General features: G+C 43.1%; 1 protein-coding gene across 2 annotated transcripts in view; it reads right to left on the bottom strand.

The window, feature by feature from the left end:
• SMG5 (SMG5 nonsense mediated mRNA decay factor) overlaps positions 1-14,184 on the bottom strand; it is a 200,383-nt gene that overhangs the window by 114,226 nt on the left and 71,973 nt on the right. For both annotated transcript variants that reach the window (XM_053704596.1, XM_053704602.1), the window contains exons 11-13: positions 5,534-5,665; positions 4,469-5,152; positions 3,205-3,374 (exon numbers count right to left, since the gene is read on the bottom strand). In XM_053704596.1, coding sequence (XP_053560571.1) covers positions 3,205-3,374; positions 4,469-5,152; positions 5,534-5,665 — 986 coding nt within the window. The remainder of the gene's footprint in view (positions 1-3,204; positions 3,375-4,468; positions 5,153-5,533; positions 5,666-14,184) is intronic.

The raw sequence follows: 14,184 nt of genomic DNA, 5'->3' as shown, positions 1-14,184 counted from the left end.
AGCCTTGCATTGGTCTCCAAGCTGGCTTGGCTTGAGAAGTATTACCCTCTTGCTTAGAGGACGTAGCACTTTGGGCTGGTCCGTTTTTACGAAAGGGACGAAAATTGGGTCTATTTTTCGCCTTGAAAGGCCGATCCTGAGGAAGGGCGTGGCCCTTACCCCCAGTGATATCCGAGATAATCTCTTTCAAGTCAGGGCCAAACAGCGTTTTCCCCTTGAAAGGAATGTTTAGTAGCTTGTTCTTGGAAGACGCGTCAGCCGACCAAGATTTCAACCAAAGCGCCTTTATCAGTTCATCAAACCAGAAACATGCGGCTGTAGTGACAGGGACAATGCATGAAATTGGTTGTAGAAGGTAACCCTGCTGAACAAACATCTTTTTAAGCAAACCTTCTAATTTTTTATCCATAGGATCTTTGAAAGCACAACTATCCTCTATGGGTATAGTGGTGCGTTTGTTTAAAGTAGAAACCGCTCCCTCGACCTTGGGGACTGTCTGCCATAAGTCCTTTCTGGGGTCGACCATAGGAAACAATTTTTTAAATATGGGGGGAGGGACGAAAGGAATACCGGGCCTTTCCCATTCTTTATTAACAATGTCCGCCACCCGCTTGGGTATAGGAAAAGCTTCTGGGAGCTCCGGCACCTCTAGGAACTTGTCCATTTTACATAGTTTCTCTGGGATGACCAACTTTTCACAATCATCCAGAGTGGATAATACCTCCTTAAGCAGAATGCGGAGATGTTCCAACTTAAATTTAAATGCAATTACATCAGGTTCAGCCTGTTGAGAAATGTTCCCTGAATCAGTAATTTCTCCCTCAGACAAAACCTCCCTGGCCCCCTTAGATTGGGTTAGGGGCCCTTCAGAGATATTAATATCAGCGTCGTCATGCTCTTCAGTAACTAAAACAGAGCAGCCACGCTTACGCTGACAAGGGTTCATTTTGGCTAAAATGTTTTTGACAGAATTATCCATTACAGCCGTTAATTGTTGCATAGTAAGCAGTATTGGCGCGCTAGATGTACTAGGGGCCTCCTGAGTGGGCAAGACTCGTGTAGACGAAGGAGGGAATGATGCAGTACCATGCTTACTCCCCTCACTTGAGGAATCATCTTGGGCATCATTGTCATTATCACATAAATCACATTTATTTAAATGAACAGGAATTCTGGCTTCCCCACATTCAGAACACAGTCTATCTGGTAGTTCAGACATGTTAAACAGGCATAAACTTGATAATAAAGTACAAAAAACGTTTTAAAATAAAACCGTTACTGTCACTTTAAATTTTAAACTGAACACACTTTATTACTGCAATTGCGAAAAAACATGAAGGAATTGTACAAAATTCACCAAATTTTCACCACAGTGTCTTAAAGCCTTAAAAGTATTGCACACCAAATTTGGAAGCTTTAACCCTTAAAATAACGGAACCGGAGCCGTTTTAACACTTTAACCCCTTTACAGTCCCTGGTATCTGCTTTGCTGAGACCCAACCAAGCCCAAAGGGGAATACGATACCAAATGACGCCTTCAGAAAGTCTTTTCTAAGTATCAGAGCTCCTCTCACATGCGACTGCATGCCATGCCTCTCAAAAACAAGTGCGCCACACCGGCGCGAAAATGAGGCTCTGCTTATGCTTTGGGAAAGCCCCAGAGAAATAAGGTGTCTAATACAGTGCCTGCCGATATTATAATATCAATAAAACCCAGATAAAATGATTCCTCAAAGCTAAATATGTTTTAAAACTGAATCGATTTAGCCCAGAAAAGTCTACAATCTTAATAAGCCCTTGTGAAGCCCTTATTTACCATCGTAATAAACATGGCTTACCGGATCCCATAGGGAAAAATGACAGCTTCCAGCATTACATCGTCTTGTTAGAATGTGTCATACCTCAAGCAGCAAGAGACTGCACACTGTTCCCCCAACTGAAGTTAATTGCTCTCAACAGTCCTGTGTGGAACAGCCATGGATTTTAGTTACGGTGCTAAAATCATTTTCCTCATACAAACAGAAATCTTCATCTCTTTTCTGTTTCTGAGTAAATAGTACATACCAGCACTATTTTAAAATAACAAACTCTTGATTGAATAATAAAAACTACAGTTAAACACTAAAAAACTCTAAGCCATCTCCGTGGAGATGTTGCCTGTACAACGGCAAAGAGAATGACTGGGGTAGGCGGAGCCTAGGAGGGATCATGTGACCAGCTTTGCTGGGCTCTTTGCCATTTCCTGTTGGGGAAGAGAATATCCCACAAGTAAGGATGACGCCGTGGACCGGACACACCTATGTTGGAGAAAGCAGTTATAAATAACCCCTTGCTGTTCAAATAATCTCCCTGAAGGAGATATTAAGCCTTGATCTTATTGAGGCATAAAGGAGCCACACTGTGACCCTGTAAAGCAATGTATATATAAAACTATCTTACCTCCAGGATCCATGCTGTGGAACAGGTACTGCCTCTCCAGTGTGACAGTCTTGAGTGTGTAACAGCAAGAAGTGAAACTCGTCAACACTGATTGCCTGGGAGCTGGTAGTCGGCAGTCTGGATCTCCAGACTCTAACTTTCATCAATACTCTCACTAAGGTTGACATGATTACTTAAAACTCCAGTCCTTTCTGTGAAGGGAACATACCCATTACATGACTATCCAAATCTTCTGACACTTCTCTGCCACCTCCTATAGTGACGAAAGGCAAAGAATGACTGGGGGATAGGGGAAGTCGGAGGGATATTTAAGTCTTTGGCTGGGGTGTCTCTGCCTCCTCCTGGTGGCCAGGTATTGTATTTCCCAACAGTAAGGAATGAAGTCATGGACTCTCCCTGCCTTATGGAAGGAAATATGGAGCACAAAGGATGGGTTGCAATCCACAATGTATATTTAAAAAAGGTGTACAAACGCACAACCCTCCCCAGTCACACTGAAGATGTTAAAGGGTCCATTCTCTCATAGGAACAAAATATACTAGTTGGTTGCATGTAAAGTGGAATAGTCATTTCAATTCCAAAAAAAAAAATTCATGTAAGGAGTGATTTTGTATTAAATTTAATTACACAACATTCTACAATACTTATTTTAATATCAGTTTTCATTTTACAAAACATGGAATTATAAAAAAAAAAAAAAAACACAAGCAGCTTTTTATCATGCACAAGGGCACAGTCACATTAACTTTCAGGAGAGACTGCTACCTGAGCGCACATGATAATGATGTCGGTGTTGGTCCTCAGCCAGTCCAAGAAGACCTTTACACTGGCCAGCAACCCCTCACAGGTGATTATCTCTAGCTTCTCTTGTAGGCTCTTCTCATTTCGACAGGATTTGTTGCTCAATACGCTCTCCTCAGAATCTGAGGCATCTTCTGTTGAAACAATCAAACTATGAATGACAAAACATAATGAATATCAGTTGTATAAAACAACCCAATGACTACAAACGTGGGTTTAGAGTTTCTATATAAAAGAAAACGCTGGACATACTGAACATTTAATTTGCTCTGAACAAGCAAGACCAAGTAAGGCAGCCACCAGTTACAGGAAATAAGTTGTAATGCAGTGCATTTCAAATATAATGCCAAGCATTTTTTTTATCACGTGTTCCATTTTAATCATAAAATCTCATGGTGAACAAAGAAAAGTTTTCATCATCCATTTAAAAAATGCCCAGTTGAGAAGTACTTGTTTGTGAAGTTGTTAGCAATATACTAAGGGAAAAATTCACTTTTTCGTCAATATGCCCGGTTTATTAGTGTCAAAGAGCAACACAAAAAAAACCTGTGTAAATCCAGATTTTGCTGAGAATTGAATGCCGCTACCTGTGGTCATATTAGGCATTCATTTAGTAAACAAATACCCAACAAATTTCCGTCTATGTCTAATTTGCGGATCTTCATGTGTGCATACTGAATTCTGGAATATGCCTGTGCTAAAACAGGAATTTTGGAATCTACTGGTCAGCACTATAGATGTAACAATATATCCCAATCTATTTTTGGGCATATCTGCTTTAAAGAGAACATTGGAATGATGCAGGTTTCGTCTATGCATATTTTAAATGAAATTTACTATGTATTCCTGCAGCCCCATGTCTTATTTTAAAAAAAAGACTTTCAATTCAATATAGTTTATAGAGGCATTATCATTCAATCTATTAAAGTGAATGGGTGAGAGTCCCTGATTGCTCATCGCCAAGGTGGAGAAAGAAGCACTATGAAATTCATAGCAATAGCCTGTTACAAAAATGGCATCTGGCAGGTCTTCCAAGCTTTCCTTGCAAATCCCATGCTCTATCCAGAAAAAAGACAAATTTTTTACTCTCTAAACACCTTTATTCTTATAACACCTACACCCTCAAATTCCTTGGCTCTGCATGAGAGAAATAAAATGCTTTGAGTTTGTTAACTTTAACCATAGCAAACCTCACTCCTGTGCTCATATCTTGAAAGAAGCATCTTACCTTGTTCTACTGCAGATGGTTTCTCCACATCACCATTTACTAATGGCACTTGTTCTTCAGGGGTGGGGGCAGCAGGCTCTGAAACAGGCTTTACGAAGACATTGCTGAAAGTGGGTGCCAAGCGAAAACAACGTTTGGTCTGAAACATCTGTGTAGACATGGCCTGGAGGTTGCTGGCTATACTGGTTTCACTGCTGCCTGAACCAGGCCCATTGACTGGAGGGTCTTGGCTTTCGATCTTTGTGTTTTCAGCCTTGATTTCAGGTTCCTCTGTTCGCTCATTGTTGATGTCCTTAAATCCTTTGTTACTTTTAGCCTCTTCTCCCGATTCATCCTCCATGTCTTCCAGGTCAGAACGGGACTCCTGGCTATTCATATCCGAATCTGTCTCCATGTCGAAAGCACCCTCTTCATCACTCTTCTCTGAAGCACTCTCAGAGATATCACTGCCCTTGCCAGAACCATGACTGGAATCAGAATCAAAGCCTTCACTCAAATCACTCTCGTCTACCTTCCTTATATGTCTCCGTCTCCTGAGGCGGGACAGACGGGAGTACTTGCGGCTTTTCTTGCGCTCAGTCTTTGGCTTTGGCTGTTTGTTTACCTGGCTTAAGGTTGCTGCCGGTTCAGTCGTCCCTGTTTCCTTCTCAATAATATCTGAAACCTCCTTAAAATCTGGGTCATCTGCAAATGAGACATACTAATTACGAACAGTTCTAGCACTAGAATATCAGTTTTATATGTATTACAAAATATACATGTCAATGAATGAGTTACATTTTGAAAGCAAATGAGTCAAAACACAAATATTTCTTTAAAAATAAGCTAAAATAACTAAGTATAGCCTTAGGCACAAATTCCAGGAATTCTTCTATATCCTTACCACCTTTTTTAGAATTCTATTCAACGAAACTATTCTATCATATATTACTATATACTACGCCTCTAACATGAGAGCATGACCCCTTAATACACTTTCCATCATATTACTTCTCTACCTTTGCTGCTCTTAGGTTTAATCTAACAGCAGAACATGTAAAAGTGACACATGCTGGTGAAACTTACCTGGGATGTCATTCTGGAAAGCAGGAACAGGATTCTCCTCCAACTCAGCTTGCAGTCTAATATTTACATGGTTTACCAAGTGGGAAAAGAGAGCGAGGGTAAAAGCAATAGCAGCACTATATTGCTTAGAATCTATAAAAGAAAAAAAATAAAGTTACTTCACACAGACAAGGACCAAAATCCTCATCTAGGATCATAAATGTTGATTACAATCTTGTGCAGGGCTCGACACATTTGACATAAATCTAGAAGACAGCATATACATTTAGGAGACAGAAACTTGCACACATACAGTATCTCACAAAAGTGAGTACAACCCTTACATTTTTGTAAATATTTTATTATATCTTTTCATGTGACAACACTGAAGAAATTACACTTTGCTACAATGTAAAGTAGTGAGTGTACATCCTGTATAAGTGTAAATTTGCTGTCCCCTCAAAATAACTCAAAACAGCCATTAATGTCTAAACCGTTGGCAACAAAAGTGAGTACATCCCTATGTGGAAATGTCCAAATTGGGTCCAAAGTGTGAATATTTTGTGTGGCCAACATTATTTTCCAGCACTGCCTTAACCTTCTTCCCATCCCCACCCCTCTAAAACAGCTCTCTTCCCTCCCCCATCCCACAATTGTCCCCGCCATCTTAAAGTGAAGGTAAACTTTGGTGAATGAAAGCCCATTTTTTAAAAATACTATTAAAAACAGGGGCACTTTCATTCATCAAAGTTCACAAAGCAGCCGTTTTGTTAAAAAAAATTAACTTTTTTTTTTTCTTTTCACAGCTAGCGCAGCTTCCCCCACCTAGAGATCCTCTATTCACACGTCAGCAATGACTAATCCGGCTTCCTTAATAGTATTTTTACCTTCACTTTAAGTACTGACAGAAAGTCTGCCAGTACTAAAATAGGTTTGTTTTTTAAATATATATTCTGCAATGTAGGATCCCCCCTTAGCCCCCAACCTCCTTGATCCCCCCAAACAGCTCTCTAACCTTCCCCCCTCTATTTGCCGCCATCTTGGGGACTGGTAGCTGTCTGCTAGAACCCAGTTTGCCATAAAATTGGCATTTTTTTTTTATAAAAAACAAAAACAATTTGTAGTCTAGCTGCCCCTCCCCCTCAAAAACCTACACCCCACCCCCTCCCAAATCTCTTGAACAACATTTATCCCCCACTACTGAACTTAAAGTGTAAAGGGAATGAGGGAGAGGGAGCACACAGCCTGCAGAACCTCTCCCCCAAAAGCTGCTTCTGCCGAAGCAAAAACATAAAATCTGTAAAATGTTGCATAAGTATATAAAGAGGATCAAGTAGCCACCTTACAAATCTGCTCCATAGAAGCCTCATTCTTAAAGGCCCAAGAAGAGGCCACAGCTCTAGTTGAATGAGCCATAATCCTCAGAGGAGGCTTATGTCCCGCTGGCTCAAGGCGAAACAGAGGACACTCCTAAGCCAAAAAGATAAGGAGGTCCTCTGACCCCCACGCTTCCCGGAAAGAGAACAAACAGAGAAAGAAGTTTGTCTAAATTCCTACGTGGCCTGAAGATAGAACTTCAAGGCACAAACCACATCCAGAATTACGTTGAAAGGAACCACAATCTCTTGATTGATGTTGCTAATTGACACAACCTTAGGAAGAAAACCTAACTTGGTTTGTAGAACAGCCTTATCAGCATGGAAAGCCAGAAAAGCGACGCATTGCAAGGCAGTAATCACAGATGCTTTGCTTGCAGAAGCAATAGCCCATAGAAAAGGAACCTTCCAAGACAATAATTTAATGTCTACTTAATGCATAGGCTCCAATGGAACCCGTGCAAAACCTAAAGAACAAGATTTAAACTCCAAGGAGGAGCAATAGATCTAAACACAGGTCTGATCCTAGCAGAGCCTTAACAAGTGACTGCACATCAGGAAGCTCAGCGAACCTATTGTGCAGTAACACAGACAGGGCCAAAATCTGTCCCCTCAGGGGACTTGCAGAAAAGCCCTTCTCCAGTTCATCCTGGGGAACAGAATAAGTAGGTCCTCCACACCTTATGATAGATGCGACTAGCAACCAGCTACAAGCTTGAATGAGAGTAAAAAGAACACTCAGAAAACCCTCTCTTGAATAGGACTAAGCTTTCAATCTCCCTGCAGTCAGCCTCAGAGATCTAGACATAGATGAACAAAGACCTTGGTCAGCAGATCCCTGCGACAAGGTTCCGCGAACCATATAATTCGCGGCCAAGATGGAACAATCAGTATCACTGATGCCTGCTTGATTTGAGCCACTACACTAGGAAGTAGTGGTAATGGCCATAAAAGATAAATTAGATTAAACCTCCACAGCTCTGCTAATGCATCCGTTAGCCCCGCCTGAGGATCCCTGTACCTCGACCCAAATCTGGGTAACTTGGTAATGAGACATCATAAGATCTTCCTCTTGCAAATTTCCGCAAACACTCGGGATGGAGAGACCAATCCCCAGGATTAAAGTATTGTCTGCTGAGGAAATCCGCTTCCCAGTTCCCGGAATGTGGATCGCTGACAGCAAACAAATGTGGGTCTCCGCCCACTCCAGAATTCAAGATACTTCCCTCATAGCTATGAAGCTACTCGTTCCCCCCTGATGGCTAATGTAAGCCACCGAGGATATATTGTCTGATTGGAATCTGATAAACTGGGGCGAACCCAGCAGAGGCCAAGACTTCAAAGCATTGTATATTGCTCAAAGATCCCAAATGCGATCGGAAAGGCGCTTTTCCTCCAGAGTCCATAAGCCCTGTGCCTTCCTGGCACCCCAAACAGCTCCCCATCCTGACAGACTCGCAACCATAGGCACAATCACCCAGGGTGGTCTTGAGACAGACATCCCTTGGGACAAGGGATCCGGACAAAAACACCGAGAGTGATTCTCTCGATCGGTTGTCCAGAGAAAGATTAGAATGATCGCCGTTCCACTGCTTCAGCATGCGCAGTCTGAGGTAAAACCTGGCAAAGGAAATGTCCATGCTGGACACAATGAGACCAATAACCTCCATACACAGAGCCACAGGTGGCCTTAAGGAGGTCTGGAGGGCAAGACATGTTGATGCTAGCCTGCAACGTCTCTGGTCTGTTAGTCTCCATAGACATGAGAATATTTCTATTACAGTACCCGAGAATTCTACCCTGATACTTGATACAAGAGAACTCTCTCTAGATTTATCTTCCATCCATGGGATCGAAGACAACAAAAGGAACGATTCCAAATGGTCCACTCTACGAAAATGCTGCGTTAGCCCAGAATCAAACCCAGGTCAACTACTTGGAAGGCAATTATAGAAACATAAACATGGAATTTGACGGTAGATAAGAACCAAAAAGGCCCATCAAGTCTACCCATATTACATGTTAATTTTTCCTTAGGATAGCCTTATGCATGTCCCAGGCATTTTTAAATTCCTTTACAGTTTTTGTGTTTACCACCTCAAATGGAAGTTCATTCCATGAATCCACCACCCTTTCTGTAAAAAAAAATGCTTCCTTAAATTTCTCCTGAATCTGCTACCTTCTAACTTTAGATTGTGACCCACTATACCAGCTAGACCAAACAGAAGATCAATAAACTGGAAGTGCTGGTCCAGGAACACAAACCTTAGGAACTAGAAGTGGTCCTTGAGGATTGGTACGTGAAGGGAGCATCCTTCAGATCTATCGTGGTCATGAACTGCCCTTCTCGAACGAGGGGAAGAATGGACCTACTGTCTCCCTCTTGAACAAGGGGACATTTAAAAACTTGTTTAAGCACTAAAGGTCCAAATCTGACGAAAAAAATTTGAATAGTATCCCAAACCTCTCACTGCGATAGGCACCGGGACAATAACTCCTAGAGGACAGATCCCGTACGCATCCCAGAAAGGCTTCCCTCCTTTCTGGTCAGGAAGGCAGGAGAGATAGGAGGAACTGCCCTTGGGTGGCTGAGACTTGAAACTTATCTTGTAACCCTGAGCTATGACCTCCAGGACCCATGGATCCTGCACATCACTGAATCAAGTGACTGAAAAGAGCGACAGTCTGCCCCCTACACGATCCAGAAGAGGACCGTGGACCGCCCGTTCATGCCAACTTAGACTCGGCAGGCTTCTTTCTCTGCTTGGATTTATTCCAGGACTGAGCCAGCTTCCAAGAGCTCTTGGTTTGCTGAGGCTAGCGGAAAACTGCTGACATGGGCTTTATCAAAACAAAAAGAACTAAAATTGTCCCTTAGACTCGTTCATATTTTCTTGCGGTAGAAGGGCACCCTTGCTCCCTGTGACCGTGGAGATAATGGAGTCCAGGCCTGGACCAAACAAAAGGGGAGGAAAAGAAATCTAGATTTAGAAGTCATATCTGCAGACCATGACTTCAGCCAGAGCCCGACAGGCCTGAACAGAAAAATCTGAAGTCTTGGCATTTAGGCGAATAATCTGCCTAATAGTATCATAGATAAAAGAATTGCAACCCTCAAGGCCGTAAATCTTTCCAGAATAACGTTGAGGGGACCTCTCCACCCCGATCAATCTTAAAAGGAGTCACACCAGAAGGTAGTTTCTCCAGCAACCGCGGCAACGGCCGCCTACGGTTGAAACAAATATCCTGTATGTTGAATCAGATTTCTTAACAGAGTTTCCATCCTTTATCCAAGGGCTCTTAAAACGAAGAGCTATCCTCGAACGGGATAGTAATGCATTTAGCAAGGGTGAAGATAGCACCATCCCTTTTAGGGACAGACCTCACAACTCCATTGAGAGTCCAGGACCGGGAACACTTTGTTAAAGGGAGAAGAGAGGAACAATCCAGTCTCATTCATTCTTAATAATGTTCGCCATCTAACAGGAGCAGGGAAGGATAAGGTACCGCCCTGACCTCAAACTCTATCCAATTTAGGAATCAAAGGTTCCTCAGGCAATTTGGCCTCTGGAACCACTGAATTCGCCAAAAATCTTCCCTTAGAAGAAACAGCAAATTCCTAAAACTAAAAGCTGGTTCCTACGCAGCCGGAGGTTTAGAAGCAGCAGACTCTGACCCAGAATGTTCATACTCTGAAGTCTCAGAAAGAACTTCATCCTCTTATAACCCTATCAGTTCAATACAATGAATTATCTGATGTACTCTGGTAAGGAGTGCAATACCTTTCGCTTGCGCTTAGCAGGGTGAGGTAAAGCATTAAATGCCGCTGACACCGCCGTCTGAGCTGCGCAGTAACGTCTGGTGAAAAAATGGCCCCCTCCAGATGGAGGATCAGCAATGCTACGGGAAACTGCATGTGTAGAGAGATAAGCATGTAGCACTGGACGACAACTCCTCAGAGGTGGACGGCTCAGTGGTATCAAACATGTTTGATATTATCACATTATCAAGGCATATGGAACATAATTGAGGGGGCGGTCATTTTATTAAAAAAAACTGCACCTTTATGTCCCAATAGCTGGGGCACTCCCCACCTCACATGACCCAGACAGTACAGAGAGTTAGGACTCCTCTCTCATAGACACTCGGTCAGGAAAGAGGCTAAGAATCACATGGTACAACAATGCAGGACCGTCCCTGCTATGAGAAAAAACAAAATTTATGCTTACCTGATAAATTCCTTTCTCCTGTAGTGTGGTCAGTCCACGGGTCATCATTACTTCTGGGATATTAACTCCTCCCCAACAGGAAGTGCAAGAGGATCACCCAGCAGAGCCGCTACATAGCTCCTCCCCTCTACGTCACACCCAGTCATTCGACCGAGAACCAACGAGAAAGGAGAAGCCAAAGGGTGCAGTGGTGACTGGAGTATAATTTAAAAATTTAGACCTGCCATAAAAACAGGGCGGGCCGTGGACTGACCACACTACAGGAGAAAGGAATTTATCAGGTAAGCATAAATTTTGTTTTCTCCTGTTAAGTGTGGTCAGTCCACGGGTCATCATTACTTCTGGGATACCAATACCAAAGCTAAAGTACACGGATGACGGGAGGGACAGGCAGGCTCTTTATACGGAAGGAACCACTGCCTGAAGAACCTTTCTCCCAAAAACAGCCTCCGAAGAAGCAAAAGTGTCAAATTTGTAAAATTTGGAAAAAGTATGAAGAGAAGACCAAGTTGCAGCCTTGCAAATCTGTTCAACAGAAGCCTCATTCTTAAAGGCCCAAGTGGAAGCCACAGCTCTAGTAGAATGAGCTGTAATTCTTTCAGGAGGCTGCTGTCCAGCAGTCTCATAAGCTAAACGTATTATGCTACGAAGCCAAAAAGAGAGAGAGGTAGCCGAAGCTTTTTGACCTCTCCTCTGACCAGAATAAACGACAAACAGGGAAGACGTTTGTCGAAAATCCTTAGTTGCCTGTAGATAAAATTTCAGGGCACGGACTACATCTAGATTGTGTAGAAGACGTTCCTTCTTCGAAGAAGGATTAGGACACAAAGATGGAACAACAATCTCTTGAGAACCCAGGTTTAGTACGCAGAACTACCTTGTCTGAATGAAAAATCAGATAAGGAGAATCACAATGTAAGGCAGATAACTCAGAGACTCTTCGAGCCGAGGAAATAGCCATTAAAAACAGAACTTTCCAAGATAACAGCTTGATATCAATGGAATGAAGGGGTTCAAACGGAACACCCTGTAAAACATTAAGAACTAAGTTCAAACTCCATGGTGGAGCAACAGTTTTAAACACAGGCTTGATCCTAGCCAAAGCCTGACAAAAAGCTTGAACGTCCGGAACCTCTGACAGACGTTTGTGTAAAAGAATGGACAGAGCTGAAATCTGTCCCTTTAAGGAACTAGCGGATAAACCCTTTTCTAAACCTTCTTGTAGAAAAGACAATATCCTAGGAATCCTAACCTTACTCCATGAGTAACTTTTGGATTCGCACCAATATAAGTATTTACGCCATATTTTATGGTAAATCTTTCTGGTAACAGGCTTCCTAGCCTGTATTAAGGTATCAATTACTGATTCAGAAAATCCACGCTTTGATAAAATCAAGCGTTCAATTTCCATGCAGTCAGCTTCAGAGAAATTAGGTTTTGATGTTTGAAGGGACCCTGAATTAGAAGGTCCTGTCTCAGAGGCAGAGACCAAGGAGGACAGGATGACATGTCCACTAGATCTGCATACCAGGTCCTGCGTGGCCACGCAGGCGCTATTAGAATCACCGAAGCTCTCTCCTGTTTGATTCTGGCAATCAATCGAGGAAGCATCGGGAAGGGTAGAAACACATAAGCCATCCCGAAGGTCCAAGGTGCTGTCAAAGCATCTATCAGGACCGCTCCCGGATCCCTGGATCTGGACCCGTAACAAGGAAGCTTGGCGTTCTGTCGAGACGCCATGAGATCTATCTCTGGTTTGCCCCAACGTCGAAGTATTTGGGCAAAGACCTCCGGATGAAGTTCCCACTCCCCCGGATGAAAAGTCTGACGACTTAGGAAATCCGCCTCCCAGTTCTCCACTCCCGGGATGTGGATTGCTGACAGGTGGCAAGAGTGAAACTCTGCCCAGCGAATTATCTTTGATACTTCCATCATCGCTAGGGAGCTTCTTGTCCCTCCTTGATGGTTGATGTAAGCTACAGTCGTGATGTTGTCCGACTGAAACCTGATGAACCCCCGAGTTGTTAACTGGGGCCAAGCCAGAAGAGCATTGAGAACTGCTCTCAATTCCAGAATGTTTATAGGCAGGAGACTCTCCTCCCGAGTCCATGATCCCTGAGCCTTCAGAGAATTCCAGACAGCGCCCCAACCTAGTAGGCTGGCGTCTGTTACAATTGTCCAATCCGGCCTGCTGAATGGCATCCCCCTGGACAGATGTGGCCGAGAAAGCCACCACAGAAGAGAATTTCTGGTCTCTTGATCCAGATTCAGAGTAGGGGACAAATCTGAGTAATCCCCATTCCACTGACTTAGCATGCACAATTGCAGCGGTCTGAGATGTAGGCGTGCAAAGGGTACTATGTCCATTGCCGCTACCATTAAGCCGATCACCTCCATGCATTGAGCTACTGACGGGTGTTGAATGGAATGAAGGACACGGCATGCATTTTGAAGCTTTGTTAACCTGTCTTCTGTCAGGTAAATCTTCATTTCTACAGAATCTATAAGAGTCCCCAAGAAGGGAACTCTTGTGAGTGGAAAGAGAGAACTCTTCTTTTCGTTCACCTTCCATCCATGCGACCTTAGAAATGACAGTACTAACTCTGTATGAGACTTGGCAGTTTGAAAGCTTGAAGCTTGTATCAGAATGTCGTCTAGGTACGGAGCTACCGAAATTCCTTGCGGTCTTAGTACCGCCAGAAGAGCACCCAGAACCTTTGTGAAGATTCTTGGAGCCGTAGCCAATCCGAATGGAAGAGCTACAAACTGGTAATGCCTGTCTAGGAAGGCAAACCTTAGATACCGGAAATGATCTTTGTGAATCGGTATGTGAAGGTAAGCATCCTTTAAATCCACTGTGGTCATGTACTGACCCTTTTGGATCATGGGTAGGATTGTCCGAATAGTTTCCATTTTGAACGATGGAACTCTTAGGAATTTGTTTAGGATCTTTAAATCCAAGATTGGCCTGAAGGTTCCCTCTTTTTTGGGGACCACAAACAGATTCGAGTAAAACCCCTGTCCATGTTCCGACCGCGGAACCGGATGGATCACTCCCATTAGTAAA

This window comes from Bombina bombina, chromosome 1 (genome assembly GCF_027579735.1).
Source record: "Bombina bombina isolate aBomBom1 chromosome 1, aBomBom1.pri, whole genome shotgun sequence".
NCBI lineage: Eukaryota > Metazoa > Chordata > Amphibia > Anura > Bombinatoridae > Bombina > Bombina bombina.
Note: the sequence above shows the minus strand (reverse complement) of the source record. Positions and strands in the feature narration are given on the sequence as shown.